Below are 25,828 nucleotides of genomic sequence, written 5' to 3' on the forward strand. Positions count from 1 at the left end.
ACCTGTGGTAATAATGTTAATGATGTTCTCTAATTGTTATATAAAAGTCTAAAATTATACTTTTCAATTTCTACATAAACAATTTCATATATCTAGTGAATGTATCAATACTTTCATAATATTAAGTGCTAGTGTCTAGCGTATTTAAAAATCGCGCCAATATTTATAAGCGCACATACATATTTATATATATTTGTATATACATGCTACACATACTTGTATTTCAATTTAAATAGAAAATATGAAGCATTATAAACAATCATTGATGATTTAATACATTTAAACAAGTTTTACATAGATATAATTTTTAATTTTTGTAGAAAGAAAATTCAATTAATATAGCAAAGATGTAGGTAGCATGATAACGTTACTAACGGGTTTGAAAATTATTTTAACCCGGCAGTTTTATTTTTATTCGATCGTGGGACGAACAGTTTAAAATAAACATGCAATAGTCTAGTGACGTCTGGATAGATCTGTTCCCTTTTTAATACGATGCAGAAGCAGTGCCAGTCTCAGTATTGCATTAGAGACTTTCGAAAGAAATACCAGCAATTAAACTTTTAACATTTAAATTTCTAATATTTCAAAGAAAATCATATAATATTTAGTTCTTGGTACGTATTATAGAGTTTTACATATGTGTGTATTGGTATTATTCATAATTTCGTCTTGACATAGCAATTACGTATTAAGTATTATTTATTTAATATTTAAACGCATGCTGTGTAAATAATATACTATAATTTATTTAGATAATTGTTATGTTAAACTGTTTTATAACATGAACATTTTTCTGAAACAATGTATAATTAATTTTTTTTATTAGAAAACGTTTAGTTAAACAACATGACAAAAACAACAAATTTGACTGCACATGAATGGAAGGAAGAGGGCAATGTGGAATTCAATAAAGGAAATTGGTCAGAAGCTTTAAGTTGTTATACAAATGCATTAAAACTTACAAATGAAGATAATTCAGAGAAAGCTATATATTATAAGAATCGTGCAGCTACATATTTAAAACAAGAAGAATATAATAAAGCAATTGAAGATTGTGATGAAGCTCTTAAAATATCTCCAAATGATCCAAAAGCATTGTTTCGTCGATGTCAAGCATTAGAAGCATTGGAAAGATACGAAGAAGCATATCGTGATGCAAGATACATTATTTCTGCAGATCCTGGCAATAAAGCAATTCAACCTATTGCTGCAAAGTTACATGAAATTGTCCAAGAAAGATATAGACAAAATTCTCGTGTTAGTGTAAAGGTTTGTATATTAGGATTCATTATATAACATGATAGATCAATTACAAAGTATATTTTAAAACTTTTGCATAGTTGAAACTATAAAAATATCTTTTTCTATAATACACAAACCAGTACATGAATATGTTCTTTTAAAGGTATCACAAATGATAGATATAGCTTTCGAAATAAAAGGAGATAGTGAAAAACGAGAAACAGCAATGAACAATTTACTTGTTCTTGCTCGAGAAAGAGCAGGAGCAGAAATAATGTTTAATGATGGAGTAATCTCTAAAATAATAAAGATGCTTAAACTTGAGAAAAGTGAGGAAATAATAACAATTGGTGTTCGAATTATTGCAGAATTATGTAAAGATAACATTAATAGAACTGAAACTATTATAAAGCAAATTGGTATACCTTGGTGTTTAGAGATGATCAACAGTATAATTGCAGAAAGAGTAAATGCTGCTCAATATTGCTTACAGGTTAGTAAATTTAATAAATATGAAAAATTGTTATTTTCAATGTTAAGATGTATATTCATCTTAATATCTTTTTAAAATTATGTTTACAGACAATACTAAACACATATAGTGGAATGACTAACAAACCAGATTCAAAACCAAACAAAGAATTGTGTGATAAATACAACAAGGAGATAGATACTATTTTATCTTGTTTACTGTACAGTGTAACAAGCAGAACAATTTCTGGACTAGCTAGAGATGCAATTATAGAACTTATTATGCGTAACATCCACTATACTGCATTAAATTGGGCAGAACGATTAGTTGAACTTCATGGTTTGAAACGTTTAATGGAAGTAGCTAGTGAGCTTGAAGAATATAAATATGAATCCTCAATGCACATTACATCATCTACTAGAACTATAACAAGTGTGTGTTTGGCGAGAGTTTATGAAAATATGTATTATGATGCAGCAAAGGAAAAATTTAGAAATGCTATTGATGAATATATAAAAGATAAACTACTAACACCAGATATAGAATCTAAGGTAAATAATATATTTGTTTAATCTTTGGTGAAAGCTATATCATGAAAAATATAAATATATAATATGTTTATTCATGTCATATTATTCTTTTAAACAGGTTCGTGTTGTAGTTGCAATAACAACTTTGTTGCTTGGTCCACTAGATGTTGGAAATACAATAATTGCTAAGGGAGGTATTTTAGAAATGATACTTGTTATGGCAGGAACAGAAGATCTATTACAACAAAAAGTTGCTTGCGAATGTATTATTGCCGCTGCATCCAAAAAAGACAAAGCTACCACAATTATCAATCAAGGCGTGAATATATTAAAAAAATTGTACCAATCTAAAGATGATTCTATTAGAGTACGTGCTTTAGTAGGATTGTGTAAATTAGGTAGTTCAGGTGGTACAGATGCTACAATAAGACCATTTGCTGATGGAGCAACAAAAAAATTGGCTGAAGCTTGTAGAAGGTTTTTAATTAATCCTAAAAAACAAAAAGATATGAGAAAATGGGCGGTGGAAGGATTATCATATCTTACTTTTGATGCTGAAGTCAAAGAAAAATTAATTGAAGATGTACAAGCAGTTCAAGCAATGATAGAACTGGCCAAAACTGGAGATCAGTCTGTAATTTATGGCGTCGTTACTACATTAGTGAATTTATGTAATGCATATGATAAACAAGAACTTATACCAGAAATGATTGAATTAGCGAAATTTGCAAAACATCACATACCAGAAGAACACGAGTTAGATGATATAGATTTTGTAAATAAAAGAGTAATTGCATTAGCTAACGCTGGTGTAACATATGCATTAGTCGCACTTTCTAAAACAGAAAGCCAAAATAGCAAAGAATTAATAGCACGTGTATTTAATGCAATTTGTAGTCAACCGGATGTACGAGGAATTGTTGTTCAACAAGGTGGAGGAAAAGCACTTTTACCATTAGCTCTAGATGGCACAGATAAAGGAAAAAAACAAGCATCACAAGCTCTCGCGCGATTAGGAATTACAATAAATCCAGAAGTTGCATTTCCTGGACAAAGAATAATGGAGGTAGTTCGACCATTTTTAAATCTTTTAAATCCAGAATGTTCTGCACTCGAAAACTTTGAAGCTTTAATGGCCTTATGCAACTTAGCCGGTGTTAATGATAGTATTCGAAAACGAATTTTAAAAGAAGGAGGCTTCCAAAAAGTTGAAGCTTATATGTATGAAGATCATGAAATGTTAAAACGTGCATCCACGCAGGTTATAAATAATTTAATGATGTGTGAAGACACTATTAAGTATTATGAACAAGAAAACGATAGAGTTAAATATCTGGTCATTCTTTGTGAAGATGAAGATGTAGATACAAGCATGGCGGCAGCAGGGGCCTTAGCAATGTTAACATCAGTTAGCATAAAGTCTTGCATAAAAATATTTGATTCAAAGGATTGGTTAGAATCACTACATTATTTACTTGCTAATCCAAATTCTGATTTACAACATAGAGGGATTATAATAGTTTTAAATATGATGAAAAGTACAAAAGATGTAGCAAGTAGAATGATTGAAACTGATGTAATGGAAATTTTAATGGCTTTGACAAAGAGCGATACAGTGGAAAACAAAAAAATTAAAGAATTAGCAGCTAAAGCATTAGAAGCTGCAGCAGAATGGAAACTTATTAGGAAAAGTGAAAATGAAGAACAAGTACCACAAAATACAAATAATTTGGAAAATATTGAATAAATATATACAGTATGCACTTAACTTAATTTTGGTGTGTAAAGAATATCTAATAATGAATATTTATCATAATACCGCAAAGTGCCTAAAGAAAGATTATCAATTTCATCTTTCATAGCAAACAACACAATAAAATATTTAAGTAATACGTAAGTATTTTTAGACATAGTTAAATTGTAAAAATATTGCATTTATTAATATTCTAATATTATACATATAATATAGTTATATAAAAAATATAAAACTATTTATTTAATGCCTAAAAATCTAAGTTATTTAATTTAATATAAATAATAATATACTATATATTTGTATACATTTATGTATATATATAAGTTTCATAATGTGCAATATTTTCAGTATAACATTAAATGTAGTATTATTTAGCTATTCTTATGATATTGACTGACTTATAATATACTGTTTTACATCTGCCAAAAATAGATTCAAAAATTTTTAAGATGAAAATATATACTATAATTTAAAAAATGGATGATTTAAAGCTTGATCTGCGGTAAGACGTGTTTTATAATCTAAATCCAATAACCTTAGTAGAAGATGATAAGCTTCTTTTGGAAACTGAGTGTCCAATGATACCTTAAAATATAAATATTTTTTAACATAAAATCTTTAGTACATTACATTACATATTATTTAAAAACAAAAATATTATACTTGAATTCTTAATTATATTTATGAATAAATGTTAAATTATAGAAGATACCTTTTCACATGTGTTATGATCTTTATTATTTAATAAACCTTTATTTCTTTTTTGTAATTTCTGACATAAAGATACAATATCAACCCCTGGTATATCTTCACTAAAGATAACTTTTTTTCCTGAATTATCAAAGAAAGGTTTAAAATATATAAAGTAAGCAAAATGATAAATTAGAACAAACCAAAGGAAGTAAAAGACTATAATATAAATTGTATAAAAAAAATGATCTTTTCCAAACCTAATTTGCGTGCACACTGTTGCATTTTATTTGATCCAAATATAGTTGTTATTTCTGCTAAAGCTGTACAATCATCTGGTGAAAGAAAAAATGGTTGAGTACCACTAAGAATACAGAGCATCATTACTCCACTTGCCCAAATATCAATTGCTGGTGTTTGTGAAGGATGCTTTAGTAAAACTTCCGGAGCACGGAAACCTGGTGTACCAGCTCTTGGAGCTGTCTGTTCTGGTTTTGATATACATAATGAACAAACTTTTGCTTTACCAAAGCAGTAACACTTCTCTTCTGTACCCTTCCTTCTTCTATCGACAGAAAAATTTAAACTATTCTGTAAAAATATTAGAGAGTAACAACATAAGTTTTTTAAAGAAACTTCTACAATTGTAAATAATTAATACATTACTTCATCCGTTCTTTTCCTTTTAACAATTTGTGTTTCAGAATTGAGTAATTTAAGATTGTTAGATTTTTTCTCTGCTATATATTCTTGTGCTAATCCAAAATCAACTAACAAGTATCTATTAAGAAATATAAAATTAAGATAATATATTCATATGAATATAATTTATGCTGTTATACCTTTTGTTGCATCTATCATATAAAAAATTACTGGGTTTGACATCTCTATGTATAATATTAAATTTATGAACCCTTCGTAATGCAGTTAATAATGCAATCATATAATCCTTTGTTTCCTGTACAGTCATATCTTGTACATATTCCTATTTAATATTATTAAATTTTAAGATTATTAAACTCTTATTTATAATATTATGAAATTAAGATATAATTGAAATATAAGAAGTCAAGTATTTTACCGAAAATTTATCATGCCTCATATATGGCATTACAAATATTACTGTTTCAAAATTTCGTAAACATAATTCTAATCCAACTACATAATCTTTTCCTCTGAAAAAGAAATTATAAATATATATTTATATATATATTGTTTGCATTTCAATCAAGCTTAAAATATCAATTACCCTATCTGTTGCATACATTGTAATTCTCGTTCAATTTTTTCAGGATGTCTAGTAGGAACTAAATGTTTCAAAGCAAATTTTTTAGAACCATCAGATAGTTTTAAAGTAGCTAAGTACACAGAACTGAAAGTTCCTTCTCCAACTTTTCCATGTACATGAAATAAATCTTTTATTAGTGGAATTGTATTTTTAACAGCAACATTATTTTCTGAAATTGTATATTGTTAAGTTTTGATTTTTTTCTATAATTTCAACAAATTTTTGTAAATAAAATCTTTTACCATCATCATTATCTTCTTCCATTTGAGTTTTTTCTTCCATGACTTCAATATATCATTTAGTTTACTTAATCGAATAAACAAACAACTAATTTAAAATTTCACTATTTAACATTAAGAATTTAGCTGTCACGTGTACGATAACCTAATAAATATTAGACATTGGCGCCATTCTAAATATTTAAAACATACATATATTAATGGTGTCTAAATAGTAAAGTAAAATATTACATTAATAAAAAATGTATAGATTTAGGAACTAATTATTATATAATGATATTAATTTTTAGTAAAAACTTGAAATTTTTACAATTGCGATAAATATTATTTGCAATTTTATTTCTTAAATAAGTTTTTACGTTTAATATGTAAAAATGTAATAATTATTTCAAATTTATATACCTATGCAGATTTATAATATGTATAAATTTCTTTCAAAGTACATATTTTTTAGAATTAACACTATTAGGTAATTGTGTATATATATAGTTGGGAATTCTTATGTGTATATATATGTACCAAGCAGCAAGCTGGTATATTCATCGTTATAAAAAATTTCGGTTATATTTATTATTCCAAATGTAATATTGTTATATATAGTTAAACAGCAATAATAATTAATATTTTGAAAATATAAAAATTGTTTTTTAATACATTTTAATACATAATTTAAAAAGAACTTTCTAAGTTCTTTCAAATAGAGGTTAAGGTAAGAAATATACTAATATTTTGATTGAATTGTATTGATATATTTCTATTTTGATTATATTTATATAAAGTTTTTTTATTATAGGTTGCATAAATATAGAATTATTTTGCAGTTTAAAGATATAGAATTGAATCCAAAACAGTTGGGACATGTTCTAATCTATCTGTTATAAGAAGTAGGAAATATTGAGAAAAATATGTTTAATATCAATTCATCCAAATCATTATCACAGTCATTAGAAATAAATGAAAACAGAATGGGAAATGACATGGATTTGGATAACATAGCGCTTTATCTTATTGGTACTAAAGAAAGGTTTAGAGAAAATATTATAATTCCAAGAACTGTGGGACCTGTACAACTTAAAACTAATGAAGAAAAATTAATAGAAAGTGTAATGGAAAGTTGCATCTTTAAAAGTATTGCAAGTTGTGTTATAGGTATATTTATATTATATGCTATAAAATAACTATTATTTATATCAGTATAACTAAAAAAAAATTAGATTCGTAGGGTATGGCTTAGGAGCTGCAATAGGTTTATTCTCATCTAGTGTAAATCCAAATATGGCAAGCATTGAAAAACAGCAAACTGTTCGTGAAGTTTTTAGAGAAATGAAAACTACAACATTAGGTTATGCAAAAAATTTTGCTGCAGTTGGTTGTGTATATTCAGCAACTGAATGTGCGATAGAATCGGTAATAATTCTTTAAATTTAATATAAAGTTGTAGTTTAATTTACATTTATCTATTTATCATAATATTTTACAATTTCCCTTTAGTATAGAGGAAAATCTGATTGGAAGAATGGGACATATGCTGGTGGTTTAACAGGTGGAATAATAGGTCTAAGAGGTACTATTTTATGTTAAATTTAAATATAGTTTTATATATTTATACTTGAATTTAATCTTGTGTTTTAGCTGGTGTGAAAGCAGGTTTAATTGGAGCAGCAGGTTTTGCAGCATTTTCAACAGCAATAGACTACTATATACATAAATCTTAAACAATGTTATAAGTTACGGTAGATATATATTTGTATAAAAAAAGTATAAAACACTTTAAGTATGCCTGTACAATACATATAAAAAGCACAAGAACATTTTTAGTATAAAAATGCATACACATAAGTACAATAGTTAAAAAATAAAGTAAATTCACATAATACATCAATATTCATTGTACCTACATTCTTACAAATCTCCGTTTTTCAACATAATGTATTAGTTGATCTTTTTTGAGATACAAATTATAAAATGAATTAAATGGCTACTAGTATATATTATTAATTAAAAATAAAATTGATGTTATTTGAACATAATACTCTACATATTACGAATATGTATGTAAATATGTAAATCTACATTTTATATTTAACACTGCTTATCACGTCAAAAAGTAAATGCTGTAGTGTTTGCATATATTGAATGATTATTGACAATTTAATATTGGCAGTCTTAAAAATTTGTTATATAAAAAAATATACATAGAATGTTGGACGATATGCAAATTGTATACCTTTACTAATATTTTTGTCAATTGTGTAAAATACCAATCTTCATAAAATGTCATTATATATATTTATCTATATAACAAATATTACTTCTTTACTATTAAATTCACATTGTACCTCATGATTCTTCTTTACCTATTTTAAAATGAGATTTTCTATATTTTATGTTATACTTAAAAAGATTTCTGCTTATCTTTATGTATTATATTATATCAATACTATATTTTACCGAATATTAGCTGTATTACATTCGTTATTTTAAGAAATACAAATTGTTTTATAATAGCTTTATTTTATAAAAGGATTATATATTATTTTTGATATTTGTATTTTAATAATTAAAATTATAAGTTGTTTTATTAAAGAAAAATATGCAAGGCACTTATTACGCATTCTGTATTGTGTAATTATGAAATTATAGTTACTTTATCTATAATTAGTTTTCTGCACTTTGAATTTACTTCACTTGTCGATTTTGTTAACACATTCGATTTTATGTCTAGTTAATTACTTATAGTTTTTTAAATCAAAAATATTCAATAAAAAACGTATATTTCTTGATTAAGATTGTCAAAAATAAATTCTTAAAAATTGTACATTTATGTTTAAATTGTCTTGAATAACATTAATTAATTAATTAATCATTTAATATAACTTTTTGGCACCTGTAATGGCGAAGAATTAATTTTTCTTCACACATTTGTGCAGAAAGCATATATAATTAAGGTTGCTGTTGTTGCATTTGCGCCTGCATTACAGCCACTAGCTCCTGCATTCGTCGTAATTCAGCTTCTTTTTCTTGTAAAATACGATCCTTCTCAGATACAGAATTGCTTCTTTCAGATTCTGCAATCCTATTAGTAAAAGGATTGAATTAAAAAGCATGGTCCAAATATTTTCTTATAATTATAACATCATATTTACGTTTGTCTCCGAGGTGGTACAGGAGCTCCTTTTGCTAGTCTTTCACTGCGATAATTTTCATAATGTACCTCTTGAGTTACTTCTTGTAAATCTTGCATATGTGTGCTATAAATATAAAAAAACAATAAATAATGAAAATTCCCTTCAACACTTAATATATTCCTTTAAATAAATACCACATACATTAACATTGTCCTTAGTTTTATAAAATCACAATGATCTGGATTTTCAACTTCTACTACACCCCATGGATACAATCGTCCACGTACTTTTCGTCCTTTTACTTCTAATAAGGTATTTGCTCCACATACAGCAAATGGAACTGCTTCTTTTAGTTGTCTAACTTGTTCTTTGTAATCTTCATCTTCATCGCTATCACAATCTGGTAAAGGATAAATCTTTATACCACTACCTTCAATTTCTTCCATAACTCGTTTTTTTAAACGCAGTACTTCCTTTTTCGTAAGTACATCAGCTTTTGCAATCACTGGCACAATATTAACTTTATTATGAAGTTGTTTCATAAATTCTATATCTAAAGGTTTTAGTCTGGTAAAGATAAAAAGATATATAAAGGGATCGATATTTTATACCACAATAAAAAAAGCATGTAATTAATATATCTTACCCATGTCCGAATGGAGAAATAAAATAAAAACAACAGTGTATTCTATTATCTACTATATTCCTTCTATTTAAACCACTTTCATCGCGTAAAAATCTTTCAAATTGATCATCTATATATTGTATGATAGCTCTAAAACTATCTGTATTATCAATTGCATCTCCATAACCTGGGGTGTCAACAACAGTTAATCTAAGTTTGACACCTCTTTCTTCAATCTCCACAGTTGAAGCATCAAGTTTAACAGTTTGATTAGTTTTCTCTGTTTAGATTATATTAATATATTGACTATAATATATGTGAAACATATATATAGTTGAAAATATATAAACAAAAATTAATTTACCTATGGCATCAGGAATTATACGTTCTGGATATAAATCAGTAAGGAACAAACTATTTACTAATGTAGATTTTCCAAGACCAGATTCTCCAACAACCATCAATGTAAATTCAAATCCTTTTTTTACTGATTTTCTATGGACTTGATTAGGTAAATTTGCAAATCCCACATATCCAGGTGTTTCAAGACTAGCAAACTATCAAAAACAAGGTAGAAGTTGACAAATCAAAATTGTATTTCAATATTTAGTAAATAATACAAACATCTTCTTTTTCATAATAAAAAAGTATGTGAAAATATAAAAAAAGTTTATGTTTCAATCATATTACACTTACCGTTTTTACGCTTTCACTAGACATTTTTTCGTATTAATTCAATCTGACGTTAGAATCAAGAAGACGTTAATATCGTTGCGTGCTGTCTTTAAATATTATCGAGAAGGATCAGAAACTGAATTTCAAGTTAACAGGCGCCGTATTGTGACAGAAGGCAAGATACCCGAAATATACGTACATATATCATGAATAAGATGAATAATAGGTTATTTGAACTTAAAATTTCCTGCTTTAATTGACATCACTTTCCTATTATCTGCATGCATTGAATAAACAAACAATATTATATTTAACAGAATTAAACACTTCTATTATAGATTCATTAAATATGAAACAAAGATATTGCACCGACTGTACAGGAAATGTTACGGTACATGAGAATATTGTATATCTGTGTTAGGAATAAGGAGGGGTACTCTTAATAAGGGAGAAGTTTAGGCGTGGCTATCGAAATAAACTTTGGTATTCCATAAAACGTACTATGATTATAATTTTGTTTTTAAGTTACAAAACTACTTAACATAAATTAATGTTAAGTATTTAATTTTAAGTATAATAATTGATCTTAATTAATTATAATCCTATATTCGCTTAATATTTAAAAGTTATATTAAAATTGAATATTAAATTATTTAATAATACAACTTACAAAATATTAAGAATGTTATACATTATTCGCAGATCAAATTATACATAAATTTTATTTTCTGTTTTTTAATTTTCTAAAGATACATTACACAAATACAAGGCAAACGACTACTTTATTCAGGAAATAATATCATATACAAGCATAGTTTTATATAATATTTGTCATTAATTCAAGTTTTTCTTTACTTACTATCTCATAATCATCGATACCTTTTCAAATGATCGATATTTACTACTAGCATAATTAATTAATTCGTTACACAATAGTAATGCGTAATAATCAACACATTATCCTCATACCATTCAGTGATGTATAATTTTTTCAATCACTCAAATATTTTTTATTCTTTATAATTATTTGTTGTTATTTCACAAGCGCGTAAATAATTGTTTAATATTTTTGATCGTATATGACTTTTTATATTAAACAATTATTTATAAATCATCTTAATATGCTCATACAATGATTGATGTTAAAGTGAAACATAAAAATTATAAGGAAGGAAATGAAAAGAGGGACAATGTTTCTTGTACTCGTTAAAATAAAGATTATTCGAGTACGATACTATTAGAGAAGATCAGTTTTTATACGGAATCAAATGTATGTATGGTGATAGTATATATTTGTAATAGTTTGTACACATACCATCAATATTATTATTATCTGATACAAATACCCAACATGAAATTGACGTGAATATTAAAATGTACTTTCCATATCACATCATTATTCACGTGTATACACATATATATATATACACACATATAATTCAAGTTTTGTGTGTGTGCGCGCACGTGTGTACATACATACATATACATACATACATACATACATATATATATATATAACTGCGTACAAACACGTATGCACACATATATATACATACATATGTGATACGACTGACCATATGTATATATATATAATTACACATAACCAATATTACTCAGCATGCATGGTGCACACAATTTTTACTTCATATTCCCAATTTATTATATTTTTTAAAACTAAGAAGTTAGTGTAAAGAGAAGGGGGCACTCGATGAAAAATTTTTATTTTTAATTAAAAATGTCAAATACGTCGAACTTAAGAATCTCATGAAATAACTTTTCATTATTATTGTGGGGAAGACTCCCCTTAGAGATAAATAAAAATTATTCCAATTTCATCTCAGAAGAGATTTTCCCCACTACATTGGAGGAAATTAAGGATCTTGATTTTTGTTTTCAAATATTTTTGTTGGGAAAGTTCCTTTCCCTGAAATTTAGGGAATCAGAAACTAATAATGATAATGTGTTTACTTGTCATCAGTATTAATTTTTTCCTCCCGAGGTTTTGCACCACCATAAATTGAGCTTGATTTACTTGATTCCGCGATTGCATTTATCGGATCCTGAATTGTCCTTGGTGCAAGTATAAGACGTTTTCTTCCACTTGTATCAGCTGTAATAACAATATTAGGAATTATTTTTATCATTTTAAAAATAAAATTTCAGTAAAATATTTATATACAGACATACCTGGAGGGAGATCTTTGTGAAATGGTTCATCATGAAATGGTTTTCGTTCAGGTCCAGTTCCACGAGGAGGTGGTCTATTGCCATATGATTTAGATGACGCATTACGTGGCCATTCTCGACTTCCACCTCCTGTATCATCATTAAACTGACTATAGTTACCCCGGTTACCCCTCATGTCCCATGTACTACCTTGTCTACCAGCATGACCTTGGCCTTGGCCTTGACCTACATAGCCCCCTGCACAGTTATTATATAAAGTTTAATTTCTAATAACAATATGCCTTTGTGTATATATATACATATATAAATATATGTGTATGCATACACAATATAAGAATTTATTTTAAAACAGTTATTTAAAATAAAATTTGAAATCTTGCATTGGAACTTTAACTACTATTGTGTCTATCAAATTAGTTTATATAGTCAAACTTAAAATATTTATGATATACGTTATGCAAAGCATAACGCTTATTAGAATACATAGATTTGTTTCCAAAATTATCACCATATCCACCACGACCACCATCTCTCCCTCTAAAGCCTCCTCCACTACCACCACCACTGCGACCTCTTCTGTCAAAACCACCTCCTCGATCATTTCTTTTACCCTCCGCTACATCTATTTTGATGACACTTTTATCTACTTCTACTGCTCCATCCATTTCCAATGCAGCTTCTAAGTCTGCCAACTCTTCGAATTCAACATAACAAAAGCCCTTAAACCTATAAAAACAAAATAAGATAATAAGTAAGACAGTAATAAGAAACTTTGACATTACAGAAGATGTATAATATAATCATATCAAAATTAACTTACCTATCAGTTTCCTTATCTTTAACCAATCTGATTCCTTTAACATTAAGTTTTTTGAAAATTTTATCAACATCTCCTTGTACAATTCCATTTGGCAAATTTCCCACAAATGCGGTATATGGTGGTTCAGTCGGCAATGGTTTTCTGCCACTTCGATATCCACCCCCATAATCTCTACATAAAAGTAATTTACATTTATACACAGAAATTTTGTCAAATTAGATATTGTTTTATAAAAACATTTTATACACAGAACTTTGTACAAATTTTATACAATTAATATTCGTAAAAGAATGTAGCACCACTTTTACGTTTCACTACTATTTAACCTCATTTAATAAAAAATAACATTGAACACTTCAGAATTGATACATAGTAATTTAGTATTTCAAAAAAATACACAAAGTTTTGTATTCACTTTTAAGTATTAACTAAAGAATAGCATAAGTATGTGGATTTTTATAGTTCTAGCACTCATTTAGGCACTAACTTTCTTAAGCACATATTCTAACAAACTATATAGAGTTAATTACTTTTGTGTATTGTATCAAATAGTATTTCTAAACAAATGGGTTGTGTATATCGCACGAATTCTAAGTTAACATCTTTGTTATTAATGCTATGACTAAGATAGACTATTGTTTGGCCGGCCAAAATAAAGCCGCGTGTCGAAGGTACCATATCTGCAAGGTGCTGCGCTGCACTCTAATCGAAACTCACTTAACCTTAAAATCGTAAAATTATTAAAGAAAAAAAACATTTTTTTATCGGTTCGATGTAATGGTTAAATATCACCCTTGCTCTATATCGAAAGTTCTCAATAACTATTGTACACGAAAGAAATTTTACCCTATACTTGCCTTAAATCTTCGTAACCACCTCGACCAGCCATATTGCATATACGAAACTGACCGGGACCGCGCGGGTCGAGTACAATACTATGTTCAAGATGGCACTTCTCTAATCACTAAAGAATTTGAAATCGTGAATCTATGCAAACTTACTTAGTGCAGGTACAGTTTCACCTATTAGTATATTTTGACAATATTTTATGAAATGATTAAGAATTTGTAGTGGGAGATACAATTGCTGCTACTTTTAATATGAATTTGTCAACTATTAGATTATGATAAGTCTTTTTTAGAAAATAATTTATTTATGTATTTGAGTTGCATAATATTACTAAAAAATTTTATTTATAGCAATTCGACAGTTTTAGAAAGGTACGAAATTTTTAACGAAAACGATTGACAGTCTATGTAATTAAAAAATGAAACTTACATTTTTAATTTCATATTCTATCCATTATTTGTTTCATTTAAATAACTATTATTGCAAGATTGTTAAAATATTAATTCGTTCGATTGTTTTGATATTTTTCTCATCTAGGTACTTATTAGATTAACATAGTTCTAGTTGAACTAAAGCAAGATGGCAGACGAGACTATGCACGTGGTGGAAGTTATTTCAAATAACTTTGAAATGAAAGATATAAGTAAAGTGGATTGTGCAATGCTTGATTATTTTACTAAACTTAGAAACGAAGTAGAATCAGAAAGAATACATGGTGGGATTGCCTTATTAAAATATTTAATTCAACAAAATTCAGTAAGTGTTTATTTAAAGATAACCTTAAAATAAATCGTTTTTATATAGGATGAAAAATAATCAATGTTTTAATCGATAAATTATTTGTAAATATAATGTCTTAGGAACACAATGATAGTCAAGAATTTAAGTATGCTATGAAAAGACTTATTCGAAGCCTAGGCTCTTCAAAAACGAGTTCACGTATAGGTTTTTATACGACTTTGACGGGCTTTCTAACGATGAATCCTGATACGTCCATAGAAAACTTTTTATCTATAGTAGACAATGAATTACATCCAGTAAATAGCAATAGCAAAAGTGTAAGGAAATCAATTTGTTTTATATTATGATAGTAAGTATTTTGTATTTAGTATCTACTATATCATTTCAGGAAAATGGTGACATTTATATGGGACGCATATTGGGATATGGAGCATTAATAAGGTCTAAAATACTTTCAAAGAGCTCTAGCGCAATACAACTACAAACTATTCAAAATCTTATCAGTGCAGGCAAACAACGTAGTTATTTATCATTTGTTTCTATTTCATTTCTTGTTGAATTCGTGAATCAAGTTGATACTGATTGTATTAAAAGATCAATTTGGCCAATTATCGAAAAAGAATTTGGCAAGCCATGGGCAGAACAAACATTAGATTCATTTTATGCTTTGTTAGTAATAAAGAATAAGTGTCCATCACTTGTAAATGATAAATTTTCAAAAACACATTTTGGTACAGAACATATTGTTACTAAGGAAACCATGAATGATATAGTAAAAGTACTATTGGTAAGTATAATCTATAATTTGATTTATGCACATTATTTGTAAAAGGTATTTTAATTAATGCATTATTAATATTTAGGACTTATCCAGAATTATATCATGTCATCATCCAGTATTCAAGTTATTTTGTGAGAATTTAAAATCAACTGAACTCATTATTGACTTTTGGACTCATATAGATCAGAAATTTGCAAAGCCATCTAAAACTGATGAATATTTAGTTATACAAATCCTGAAATTGATATTGTCAAATATCGTAGATAAATCTATACTTCCGTCATTATTGTCACCAAACTATGTGCAGCATATGTTAAAAAAATGTTCTGGATCTAAAAATCATAACAAAGATGAAGTCCTTCTTGGATTTAAAGAAGTCTTAAATTTACTAATGTCAGCTACAAACAGTGATGATACTAAACTAAAAATAAAAATTGCTGTATTAAAGAAATTAATATTGTATCCAGGTGATTTAATGATCGAAAAAAAGACAGGTACAAAAATAATTCAAATGCTTACTGGAAATTTGGACTTAGATGGTATAAAGAAAGTGTCAAAAATATACAGAGGTATAATTGAAAATACAATATCTAGGGATAAATCAAATGTCAAAGCAGAATCCTTTTGGACAAATGCTGAAAGAATTTATGCCGCTCATTTATTAACAAGGTATTTGATATTTCGAGAGGTGGCATCTAATGTGTTTCATCTTTGGTGCACTAATTTACGTATATTCCTGAATATATCTAATTTGTTTATTATGTTTTACTAGATTAATAGGACATCCTAAAACGCTTATGGATAGAGAATGGAGATTAGATCAGTTGAAGTTTTTATTTACTTATGGATTATGTGAAGTGCCTAATGTTGGGGTAGATCTAGCTCGTAAATATTATTTATATATTTAATATTATAATATACGCATATATTTTTTCTTGTTTCTGTAAATTGTACCTCTTTTGTTTATAGCTCAATTTAAGGAAACATTTTATCATGCACTAGATCATAAATTACCAAGGTTGAATGATCTGCGAAGTATATTAAGTGAATTGGTTCATTTTGTGAATATTAATTTGAAAGAGCAAACATTGAAATTAAGGAATCCACTAATGAATGAAGTAAAAGATTCGTGGAAAAAAGTGATATATTCAATAAAAAATTTAGAAAATAATTCGAGAAAGACAGAAGCTGTACCAATATTTCATACAATGAATTTACACATGGGTTTACAATTATTCTCAGACCCACAAATGGCAATTATGGCTATTGATGAACTACAAAGTTGTTATGAAAGAGTATTAAAACAGACTAAAATGCATAAAACTGGTAGTAATAAAAAGCTAAATGATGAGCCAGAGTGGGTAGAAGTAGTTGTTGATTTGTTATTGTCTTTTTATTCTAAAAATAGCCATTTGTTACGATCATTAGTGGGATGTGTTTTCCCACATATTTGTTCCTATGTGACGCCAACAGCTATGCATCAAATATTAGCAGTATGTAAATGTTATAAATGTAATTAAAAAATTAGTGACTTTTATATTTCGAATTTTCCATTTCTAGGTATTAGATGTAACAAATGAGAAAGGACCACTTGTAACAAGAAATGGTTATGATAATGAAGAAGAAGAAATTTCATCAGATGTAGAATCGAATTCTGACACTGAAGAGGATAATAAAAGTGATGGAGAAAGTATTAATGATGAAATGGAGACTTCGTCGGATAATGACTCTGATTCAAATGAAGAATCAATGAGTGAAAATGAAGATGAGACATTAACAGATAGATTACGAATGGCAGTAAGTCAAGCATTAGGTGATGTTTCCGTTCAAATGGATGATGATGATATAAATGTAGATAACATCGGCGAGGAAGAAGGAAAACGATTAGATGAATCGTTGGCAGCAGCATTTAGAATTCTTCGAGAAAATCGTCAATCGCGATACAAAAAACAAGAAAAATCAGCCCAAGCTTTAACCCATTTCAGAATTCGAGTCATAGATTTACTAGAAACTTATTTAGAATGTGCCCCATCAATGGCAATTGTACTTGATATGTTACTTCCTCTCTTTACCTTATTAGAATATTGCATAAAAGATCCGTATCAAAAACCTCTTTATAATCGAGTTCGATCTTGTTTAAAAATATTATCAATGGTAAAAAAATTTAAAGATACAGAAAACGTTGATGAAGAATTATTGATAGTAATATTAAAGGTAATTATATAATACTTCATATCAACTTACTTGAAATTATACTTTCTAGCAACATATAATTAGAACAAAAAATTGTACATTTTAAGGCTTTAATAGAGAAAGGAGAAAGAACCACATCAATTTATCACGAAATGAGTGATAAATTAGCTGAATGCTGTACATTCCTCGTGCGATGTGCGCAGCAAGCTATTGTATCTACAGATACAATAGTTAAAATTTATGCAGAGAATTTAAGAGCCTTTTTCAAGAAAAGAGACTGTGTACTATCCCCTCTGTTATTTAAAAGCATACTGCAATTGCAATGGGAGGGTAACTGGCAGCTAGCTCCCTTATTGGTAAATTTTTGGTTTTTATTTTAGTAGATTAATTAAGTTTTAAATAATAAATAATTTTAATATTTATTTTTATAGATTGATTTTGCTTTTAATAGCACTGTAAGATATTTTCGTAAAGCATATGCTCTCGAGCTTTTAGTAGTATTTTACAACAATAGTAGATTAGTCCATTTAGACACCGAACATTTTGATGTTAGAATAAAATTTGAAAAGATACTATGCAGAAATGTTATAGCCACATTCCAAGAGATAATTAATATGCACAAAATTGAAAATGAACAAGTTACATCTAATGGCACTGCAATAGGAAAAAAGGTCAGACAAAGATATATTTTTCTTCTGTTAACATTATTGCGAAGCATCTACATGCATCATTTAAAACAAGCATGGAATTGGAACGACATTGGGAATGTACTCACAACATACAGAGCTCATGTATCACTTGCGAAAGATACGAAAGTAGCATACAATAGATTAGCAGTGCAGATTGGAATTCCAGTGAATATGTAAGTATACTAATTGACAAAAGTATAACGTTAATTTTATTGTTATATAAAATTAAATAATAATATTCGTTTTATTATCTTAGATCACGGAAAAAAGCTAAAAATGAACAAAATGCTATGGTAAATGGGGAGATCAAAGATGCTACAAATAATGTAGATCAGTTAAATAATACACAAGAAAATGGAAGTATACAAAGCGATTCAAATACTTCTACATCACAGAGGCACGAATTCAAAAAGAAGAAAAAAAATAAAAGTAAACAGAGAGATAAACAATTACTGAAAAAGGAAGCCCGGATGTTGCGTCAAAAAGTAACGTCTGAAGATTTTGAACCTTTTAACTTCAGTTCTTTTGTTTTTAATGACCAACCAGACAAAGATGTATCACTCTTTGAGAATGGAAATTCTCAAATTGGACAGACTAGTTCTAATTCTTCACAAAAGAGGACGCACAAAAGTATATCAGGTGGTAATAAAGCGAAAAAAAAAAAAGTATGCAAACTGCTTGATGTATGAAATAAAAATGAATTGTTATTTTTATATAAGCATTTATAAAAATATGTATTAAAGAGTCTTTTTTGTACAGCTTTAAAATATATAAATAAACCTTTTACATAAACTATTAACGTTATATTAGTGTATTAAATTATATTAATGAACAAGTTTCTTCCACATCTTTTATTGTAAATTTTCATTTTGTGAAAAATATAAATTTTAAAACAAATTTATTCTAAGGAATGAGAATGTATATTAAAGAGTATATGAAATCATTTTTAACGTTACGTTTCATGGTATTTTAATGGTAGAAGAATTGCTTATTAACTGTCACTAATAATGTTACAAAATCATTCGCATTAATCGAAAGGTATGGTCTTAAACACAAATATGACAAAGAGGGATTCTATAGAGGGGGATGTCATCATTTTAATTCTAATACCATCAGTGACGCGTATTTTTGGAAATTTCATATGGTGCCGTTATGTGAGGAAATTAAAATACACCAAAATAATAACATCCTTCACCACTAAAAGGTTATGTTGTGGGACTTGTACTGTATTGTCGGGACCTATTTATATGCACGTGTAGTTATAGTCAAAACTTTCGAATTAGTGGATTTCTTGCCCCTTATACTTTCCGATTCTACATGTCGTAAACTACAAGATTGTAAAAAAGTTAACAATTTTTGGTTTATTAAAATAACATTAATTGATATTTATGTAGTAAATATTCTTTATTTTTGTGAAAATATAACCTAACTAAAATTAAGATTAATATACTTATATCCTATCAGGGTTAACCACGAGATAAGAATATTCCCCTACAGAGTATATATTGTTGTTCATTTAATATTTCTAAATATATTTTTACGTAAATATTTGAATTTTCATCTGTAATAAGATGGAAAAGGGACCTAAAGAAGTGAACACAAAGAGTGATAAGTGGTATGAAGAATATCCTAAAGAAGAGGAACCATGTAAACATTCAAAATCTGAAATAGAAATATTGAATTTAAAAAATGAAGCAAAAAGATATTTAGATGCCGAAACTTCTGTTTACCAATTAAAAGAATCAAAATGTACTGATTCAGAAACAGCATGGTTAAGAACAGCATTAACACAGGGTACAACCTCAGATAAAGTAGCAGCTGCTATCGTATTAGTGCAAGACAATCCAAAATACAATTTAACTCGACTTACAAAGCTTATAAATCAAGTACGAGTTGCAAAACATAATCAATGTAATATGGTGATCAAATCTTTAAAAGATCTGTTTTTATCAGATCTACTTCATCCTAAATTTAAATTACTGAAATTCGAGGAACAAAATTTAGATGAACTTGACAAATTTAGTTCTGGAGACGCACTTATTAAATTAGGTTTATCAAGAAAGAAATTAATGGCTCATTGGTATTTTGAAGATCAATTACATGAACAGTATGAACATTTTGTAATGGCTTTAGCTACTATCGCATCTGATACCGTGGATGCAAATCGTGAAATAGCAATATCAACGATGAAAGATTTATTAATAGGAAATGTTGAACAAGAATATAAGTTATTGGAATTGATTGTTAATAAAATAGGAGATCCAAGTAATAAAATAGGATCTAAAGTTATATTTTGTCTAAATAAGTTATTATATGAACATCCCAACATGAAACTTGTTGTGTTACGAGAAGTTCAAAAATTATTATTTAGAAAAAATGTAGCACAACGTGCTCAATACTATGCAATATGCTTATTGACACAATTTCTTTTAACTAAGAAGGATGAAAAACTTGCTTCTACACTTATTGAAGTCTATTTTGCATTTTTTAAAGCTTGTTTAAAAAAGGGAGAACCAGATTCTAGAATGATGGGAGCAATTTTAGCTGGTGTAAATAGAGCATATCCATTTGCAAACATGGATTCAGATATGTTGAATGATTATATAGACTCTGTATACAAAGTAGTACATATTGGATCTTTTAATGTTTCTTTAAATGCACTTAACTTATTATACCAGGTAAGTATGTAAATTATAATATATTAATTATAAGAGGTTCAACATTTTTATTTTTTTTGTTCCTGTAGATTACAGGTAAAGATGAAGCCCAATCAAATAGATTTTATTCAACCTTTTATCGGAAATTATTAGATCCACAAATTGGGGTGGCAAACAAACGTGCACTGTTTCTTAATCTATTATTCAGAGTTCTCAAAAATGATCGTAACTATCAACGTTCATATGCGTTTGTTAAAAGAACTTTACAAATCATATTATATTTTCCTGCAAATATGGCATGTGCTACTTTATATGTAATATCCCAAGTTTTACAGACACATAAGGAATTAAAAACTTTATTATTAAAACCTCAAGATTTTATCAAAATTGAAAATGAAGATCTTGAATCTAAAGATAGTTCATTAAGTCCAGAAAATAAAAATATCTCTTATTCTTCTAATGATAGATCCAAATTAGAAGACTCCATTTTATTAACGAATGTTATATCTGAACACAATATTGATAAGGAAATTAAATCTGAAAATGAAACAGGAAATAACATAAAAATTGATTTCAATTCACACAAGGAATATGACCCCTTTTGTCGCAATCCCCTTTATGCTGGAATAACTAGAGGTTTAAATACAGAGTTCATAACATTATCTAAGCATTATCATCCAAGTGTTGCATTATTTGCAAATACTATTCTTGAAGGTACTTCACAGTACAATTATTTTCACATGTATTACTTGCATATAAAGTCAATTTAACATATTAAAATTGTAACATATAATTTTTATAATTATAGGGAAACCAATCGATTACACAGGAGACCCGTTAGAAGATTTATCCTTAATGCGTTTTCTAGATCGTTATGTTTTTAAAAATCCAAAAAAGTTAGAAGATAAAAAAGTGCAGAGAAAGAATGACCCTTTAGCACAACGTGCAGGGTATACACCTAAAGGTATTAGATGTGTTCCAATTGATAGTATGTCATATGTCAATGAAAGAGAAGAACGCATTCCAGTTGATGAATTATATTTATACCGATATTTAAAAAAGAAAAAAGAATTTAAACACGAACTTAAAGTTGAAGACGATGATATAGAGAGCGTTAATAGCGAAGAATTTGACAACATGTTAGACAGATTAACAGATAATAAAGACTTTGGAGATTTAGATATTGCAGCTGATATTCAAACTGGAAGAAAGAAGAAAGGTATGTATCTATTTTTTTGTAATTTACTTCTAATCTAGAAATTATTTTTAAGATATTTCATATTATATGAAAACTAAAAATAAACATTTATTATATTTGTAGATATTGAGGAAGAAGATGAATATTTTGATGATAATAAAAGTGAAGATAGTAATAATTCTCATGATATACATGAGTTAGAAGAAAATATAGATAGAGATAATACTGATGATGAATTACAGAATTTAAGTGATATTGACGTAGATGACGATGATGCTAGTGATTTAGAGTTTGACGAAGATATTGATGAAGCTTTGGATGATAATATTCAATCAAATATAAAGAAGCAAAATAAAAATTCAAAAGGAATTGATAGCAACATATTTGTATCAGCAGAAAAATTTGCAGAAATGTTAGAAGAACATAGTAAACAAAAAGGTAAAACTGGTGGCACGAATGCATTTAATACTTTGGATGGTGCAAGTTCGAAACAAATAGATTGGGAGATTAAACGACATCAGAAACTCAGAAATTCTTTAAATAGAAATAAACGGAAAGGTTCCAAAGTTTTTAAAAAAAATGTAAAAAGGGTTAAACATTAATTATAAAATAAATATATTTTAAAAGTTTTTATATAGCATGCATTTCTTGTCGTGTTGTTCGCTGTCACCAGAAAAATTGTGTATGTTATACGTTAATAATCTTTCAGTAGTAACAAACGTATTAAAGATTTAAAGCATTTATAAATTACAAAAAATGGATGCTTTAATTGATACGTTATACAAATTAAGGAACTACACATATACCTATATACTAAAACATTTTTTTACTTTACTTTCATAATTACTAGACACAAAAATATTAATCTACATTACATTGTTGATACTGAATGTTGTAAAAAAGATAATTTAAATCGTTAATAGACAGTTAACATATTTTTAATTTGATGCATTATGTAAAAGATTAATTTACAAAAACAGTAAAAACATTTATTTTTTTTTTTTGACAGAAATATTCGATACTTCCTCTATAATAACACTATTATCTTATGTAAAAGTATTTTTATCATCAAAAAGGTTTTTACAAATTAAAAGATTATTTTCATTCATATTTCTGTACTTACTGTACACTGTCACGTTGTATTTGAATAAAAATAATCAAGCTTTCAACTTCTTTAGCAACAACCGCTATTATCGTATAATCATATTCATCTATTTAAAAGTTAATTGCAAATTAAGCAATCAGAGGAGAAATTACATAAAAAAACACGTTACATTCGAAATACATACTGTTCTAATTTACATTGGACATACTAAACTTTACATTTAAATTAACAATGAAAAATAAACTTTTTATTGATCCTTATACAAAAATGTAACAGTTGCAAAAGAAGTTGCGAGTATAGACTTTATGGAAGTATATTTCCTGTTTTTAAGTTTAAGAGTAATTATATTTTGATTAACAATAACATAATAAGGATGGCCTATCTCTTAATTTTTAAGTTATCAATAATCGTAAAAAAAACATTGAAATTTATAGTATGACTGTGCAATGATCAATAAATCTTCATATTTTTCATTTTGTACACGCTATTTTTTATATACGACATATTCTAAAGCGTGCTGTGTATGTATATCGGAAGGCTGAACGCTACTCTGCATCAGCTTTTACTGAACTTTCTTCGTCATGAGCAGGGCTATGCCATGTCAATCGTTCTTCATAAAACTTTATCACAATTTGTGGACATTTCTCATTGGCAATTCGAGCAGGAACTAAATCTGCATCATCTGTTCCTTTCCATTTCATTAAAAACATCAATTCTCCACTTGAATCTGTTGCACCAATAATTCGTTCAGGTTCCAAATTTCTGTCAAAACCTATGTGCAATTAAAATGAAGTAATTAAAAACATGTTATATATATATTATTTAAATACATTGTTTAAAGAGCTAAAAGTAAATTTTACCTTCAGGTTTCTTATCTTCAGTCATTTTTTTCTTAGTATGAGTAAGTACAGGACCACCTGATGAACTTTTTCGTTTCTTTTGTTCTTTATCTTCATGTCGCTTACCAGTGGCAGCGGCTTCTTTCTTTTTACGTTGTTCTTCAAATTGTGCAATTAGATCTGGACAATCAAGATTTTCCTCTGGTTCCCATGTATTTTCTTCATTGGAATATCCTTTCCATTTTAGAAAATATTCAACCTAACAATATATAGTTAACAAACAGTAATCTTAATGAATATACAAGAAATATATATGTATAATATATATCCAAAATCACAGACTTTTCCTTTAACCACTCTCCTATCTAAAACTTTTTCAACGCTGAATTCCTCTCCTCCTGCGCTTTCTCCAGGGGATGATTCTTTCCCTTTGCTCATTCTGTTTTAATACTGCAAATATATTTTATATATAACAAAGGATGTTAAAACAAAAATTATACACCAAATGACTAAAAACGAATATTGACATTGAATATACAGTCATAGTCAAAATAATTCGTTGTATATAAATAATAAATTGATACAAAAAATAACTTTGGAAAAATTATTTCAGTATAAAATAACAATACATTCAACAATTTTGTAAGAAAAAGGTTCAAAGATGCTAAGAGAAACGACCATGATGCAAAATGGCGGTACGACAGCCGGGAAGCAATCAAAGATTTTTCTTGTGAACTTATGGTAAAAGCTAATCGCTAATGAATAATATAAACTAATATTAATATTAATTATGATTATATCTGTAACTGCCTGGTCACTATTTTTAATTATGATACTTACTTAGAGAATAGATACAAATTGAGCAAAGACGCAACTACGAATGATGCGGCGGGCTTTCTGGCGCTTTAGCGTCTTATTACCGCGTTGCCGCGAAAAATGACAGTGTAACCAACATATCATTCGCAAATGATTTTACAAATTTATTGTTCACTGAAGTAAAAAAGTATTTTATGTCATTGATATTTTTTTATAAATACCTATTAATTTAAAACACAAAACATCATAATTATTACAAAAATGGCATTAAAATATAATACATTTTTACTATAAACAATGGTTTT

The 25,828-nt window shown here is 27.6% G+C and overlaps 8 protein-coding genes across 11 annotated transcripts; 4 read left to right on the forward strand and 4 right to left on the reverse strand.

Annotated features, from left to right (window-relative positions):
- The first annotated feature begins 267 nt into the window (after window positions 1-267).
- Window positions 268-4,139, forward strand: LOC100649226 (protein unc-45 homolog B). Its single transcript, XM_012314912.3, has 5 exons — window positions 268-617; window positions 830-1,272; window positions 1,409-1,738; window positions 1,828-2,268; window positions 2,366-4,139. The coding sequence occupies exons 2-5, from the start codon at window positions 850-852 to the stop codon at window positions 3,992-3,994; spliced, it is 2,823 nt and encodes a 940-aa protein (XP_012170302.3). The 5' UTR covers window positions 268-617; window positions 830-849; the 3' UTR covers window positions 3,995-4,139.
- Window positions 4,140-4,297: 158 nt separating this feature from the next.
- Window positions 4,298-6,688, reverse strand: LOC100650414 (cell division cycle 7-related protein kinase). 3 transcript variants are annotated; one of them, XM_048410943.1, is made up of 9 exons: window positions 6,623-6,688; window positions 6,224-6,393; window positions 5,943-6,150; window positions 5,775-5,868; window positions 5,536-5,678; window positions 5,360-5,474; window positions 4,954-5,284; window positions 4,716-4,834; window positions 4,298-4,588 (listed from the first exon to the last, which is right to left on the reverse strand). In XM_048410943.1, exons 2-9 carry the CDS (start codon window positions 6,261-6,263, stop codon window positions 4,466-4,468), a joined length of 1,173 nt encoding a protein of 390 aa, XP_048266900.1. In that variant the 5' UTR covers window positions 6,264-6,393; window positions 6,623-6,688; the 3' UTR covers window positions 4,298-4,465. The 3 variants fall into 3 exon arrangements, with proteins under 3 accessions (XP_048266900.1, XP_048266901.1, XP_012170303.1); XM_048410944.1 differs by lacking the exon at window positions 4,716-4,834; XM_012314913.3 differs by lacking the exon at window positions 6,623-6,688 and having other exon boundaries at window positions 6,224-6,412.
- A 39-nt stretch (window positions 6,689-6,727) lies between these two features.
- LOC100651696 (mitochondrial import inner membrane translocase subunit Tim22) lies at window positions 6,728-8,096 on the forward strand. The gene is made up of 5 exons (XM_003399721.4): window positions 6,728-6,929; window positions 7,014-7,369; window positions 7,443-7,627; window positions 7,712-7,784; window positions 7,853-8,096. Exons 2-5 carry the CDS (start codon window positions 7,126-7,128, stop codon window positions 7,933-7,935), a joined length of 585 nt encoding a protein of 194 aa, XP_003399769.1. The 5' UTR covers window positions 6,728-6,929; window positions 7,014-7,125; the 3' UTR covers window positions 7,936-8,096.
- An 879-nt stretch (window positions 8,097-8,975) lies between these two features.
- LOC105666347 (septin-1) lies at window positions 8,976-11,101 on the reverse strand. Its single transcript, XM_012314911.3, has 6 exons — window positions 10,670-11,101; window positions 10,338-10,530; window positions 9,995-10,253; window positions 9,550-9,915; window positions 9,367-9,471; window positions 8,976-9,296 (listed from the first exon to the last, which is right to left on the reverse strand). Exons 1-6 carry the CDS (start codon window positions 10,691-10,693, stop codon window positions 9,164-9,166), a joined length of 1,080 nt encoding a protein of 359 aa, XP_012170301.1. The 5' UTR covers window positions 10,694-11,101; the 3' UTR covers window positions 8,976-9,163.
- A 310-nt stretch (window positions 11,102-11,411) lies between these two features.
- On the reverse strand, window positions 11,412-14,708 carry LOC100650615 (eukaryotic translation initiation factor 4H). 2 transcript variants are annotated; one of them, XM_048410948.1, is made up of 6 exons: window positions 14,513-14,708; window positions 13,656-13,826; window positions 13,344-13,561; window positions 13,025-13,072; window positions 12,836-12,964; window positions 11,412-12,758 (listed from the first exon to the last, which is right to left on the reverse strand). In XM_048410948.1, exons 1-6 carry the CDS (start codon window positions 14,542-14,544, stop codon window positions 12,613-12,615), a joined length of 744 nt encoding a protein of 247 aa, XP_048266905.1. In that variant the 5' UTR covers window positions 14,545-14,708; the 3' UTR covers window positions 11,412-12,612. The 2 variants fall into 2 exon arrangements, with proteins under 2 accessions (XP_048266905.1, XP_012170299.1); XM_012314909.3 differs by having other exon boundaries at window positions 12,836-13,072; window positions 14,513-14,697.
- Window positions 14,709-15,055: 347 nt separating this feature from the next.
- Window positions 15,056-19,678, forward strand: LOC100648763 (myb-binding protein 1A). The gene is made up of 10 exons (XM_012314910.3): window positions 15,056-15,260; window positions 15,365-15,562; window positions 15,634-16,032; window positions 16,109-16,695; window positions 16,799-16,911; window positions 16,996-17,519; window positions 17,587-18,240; window positions 18,327-18,575; window positions 18,651-19,081; window positions 19,165-19,678. Exons 1-10 carry the CDS (start codon window positions 15,084-15,086, stop codon window positions 19,595-19,597), a joined length of 3,765 nt encoding a protein of 1,254 aa, XP_012170300.2. The 5' UTR covers window positions 15,056-15,083; the 3' UTR covers window positions 19,598-19,678.
- A 139-nt stretch (window positions 19,679-19,817) lies between these two features.
- On the forward strand, window positions 19,818-23,392 carry LOC100649464 (CCAAT/enhancer-binding protein zeta). Its single transcript, XM_048410930.1, has 5 exons — window positions 19,818-20,301; window positions 20,373-21,586; window positions 21,655-22,279; window positions 22,374-22,784; window positions 22,887-23,392. Exons 2-5 carry the CDS (start codon window positions 20,480-20,482, stop codon window positions 23,363-23,365), a joined length of 2,622 nt encoding a protein of 873 aa, XP_048266887.1. The 5' UTR covers window positions 19,818-20,301; window positions 20,373-20,479; the 3' UTR covers window positions 23,366-23,392.
- On the reverse strand, window positions 23,362-25,693 carry LOC105666346 (chromobox protein homolog 1). Its single transcript, XM_012314908.3, has 4 exons — window positions 25,548-25,693; window positions 25,050-25,157; window positions 24,729-24,966; window positions 23,362-24,640 (listed from the first exon to the last, which is right to left on the reverse strand). Exons 2-4 carry the CDS (start codon window positions 25,143-25,145, stop codon window positions 24,414-24,416), a joined length of 561 nt encoding a protein of 186 aa, XP_012170298.1. The 5' UTR covers window positions 25,146-25,157; window positions 25,548-25,693; the 3' UTR covers window positions 23,362-24,413.
- Window positions 25,694-25,828: the final 135 nt, after the last annotated feature.

Source organism: Bombus terrestris, chromosome 12 (assembly GCF_910591885.1).
Source record: "Bombus terrestris chromosome 12, iyBomTerr1.2, whole genome shotgun sequence".
Taxonomy (NCBI): Eukaryota; Metazoa; Arthropoda; class Insecta; order Hymenoptera; family Apidae; genus Bombus; species Bombus terrestris.

Bases quoted from the DNA above. Each gene is read 5' to 3' on its own strand.
- LOC100649226 (XM_012314912.3), top strand. From the start codon at position 850: ATGACAAAAACAACAAATTTGACTGCACATGAATGGAAGGAAGAGGGC. The intron at 1,739-1,827 runs GTTAGTAAATTT...TTATGTTTACAG, and splicing joins CTGCTCAATATTGCTTACAG to ACAATACTAAACACATATAG. The intron at 2,269-2,365 runs GTAAATAATATA...TCTTTTAAACAG, and splicing joins CACCAGATATAGAATCTAAG to GTTCGTGTTGTAGTTGCAAT.
- LOC100650414 (XM_048410943.1), bottom strand. From the start codon at position 6,263: ATGGAAGAAAAAACTCAAATGGAAGAAGATAATGATGATG. The intron at 6,151-6,223 runs GTAAAAGATTTT...ATACAATTTCAG, and splicing joins GGAAGAAGATAATGATGATG to AAAATAATGTTGCTGTTAAA. The intron at 5,679-5,774 runs GTAAAATACTTG...AATATTAAATAG, and splicing joins TGAGGCATGATAAATTTTCG to GAATATGTACAAGATATGAC.
- LOC100651696 (XM_003399721.4), top strand. From the start codon at position 7,126: ATGTTTAATATCAATTCATCCAAATCATTATCACAGTCATTAGAAATA. The intron at 7,628-7,711 runs GTAATAATTCTT...ATTTCCCTTTAG, and splicing joins CTGAATGTGCGATAGAATCG to TATAGAGGAAAATCTGATTG. The intron at 7,785-7,852 runs GTACTATTTTAT...CTTGTGTTTTAG, and splicing joins TGGAATAATAGGTCTAAGAG to CTGGTGTGAAAGCAGGTTTA.
- LOC105666347 (XM_012314911.3), bottom strand. From the start codon at position 10,693: ATGTCTAGTGAAAGCGTAAAAACG. The intron at 10,531-10,669 runs GTAAGTGTAATA...TGTTTTTGATAG, and splicing joins CTAGTGAAAGCGTAAAAACG to TTTGCTAGTCTTGAAACACC. The intron at 9,916-9,994 runs GTAAGATATATT...TATCTTTACCAG, and splicing joins ATTTCTCCATTCGGACATGG to ACTAAAACCTTTAGATATAG.
- LOC100650615 (XM_012314909.3), bottom strand. From the start codon at position 14,544: ATGGCTGGTCGAGGTGGTTACGAAGATTTAAG. The intron at 13,827-14,512 runs GCAAGTATAGGG...ACTTTTATGTAG, and splicing joins GGTGGTTACGAAGATTTAAG to AGATTATGGGGGTGGATATC. The intron at 13,073-13,343 runs GTGATAATTTTG...ATAACTGTGCAG, and splicing joins TGGTGGTCGTGGTGGATATG to GGGGCTATGTAGGTCAAGGC.
- LOC100648763 (XM_012314910.3), top strand. From the start codon at position 15,084: ATGGCAGACGAGACTATGCACGTGGTGGAAGTTATTTCAAATAACTTT. The intron at 15,563-15,633 runs GTAAGGAAATCA...ATATCATTTCAG, and splicing joins TAAATAGCAATAGCAAAAGT to GAAAATGGTGACATTTATAT. The intron at 19,082-19,164 runs GTAAGTATACTA...TTATTATCTTAG, and splicing joins ATTGGAATTCCAGTGAATAT to ATCACGGAAAAAAGCTAAAA.
- LOC100649464 (XM_048410930.1), top strand. From the start codon at position 20,480: ATGGAAAAGGGACCTAAAGAAGTGAACACAAAGAGTGATAAGTGGTAT. The intron at 21,587-21,654 runs GTAAGTATGTAA...TTGTTCCTGTAG, and splicing joins CACTTAACTTATTATACCAG to ATTACAGGTAAAGATGAAGC. The intron at 22,785-22,886 runs GTATGTATCTAT...TTATATTTGTAG, and splicing joins AACTGGAAGAAAGAAGAAAG to ATATTGAGGAAGAAGATGAA.
- LOC105666346 (XM_012314908.3), bottom strand. From the start codon at position 25,145: ATGAGCAAAGGGAAAGAATCATCCCCTGGAGAAAGCGCAGGAGGAGAG. The intron at 24,967-25,049 runs GTCTGTGATTTT...ATATATTGTTAG, and splicing joins GGAGAGTGGTTAAAGGAAAA to GTTGAATATTTTCTAAAATG. The intron at 24,641-24,728 runs GTAAAATTTACT...AATTGCACATAG, and splicing joins TGAAGATAAGAAACCTGAAG to GTTTTGACAGAAATTTGGAA.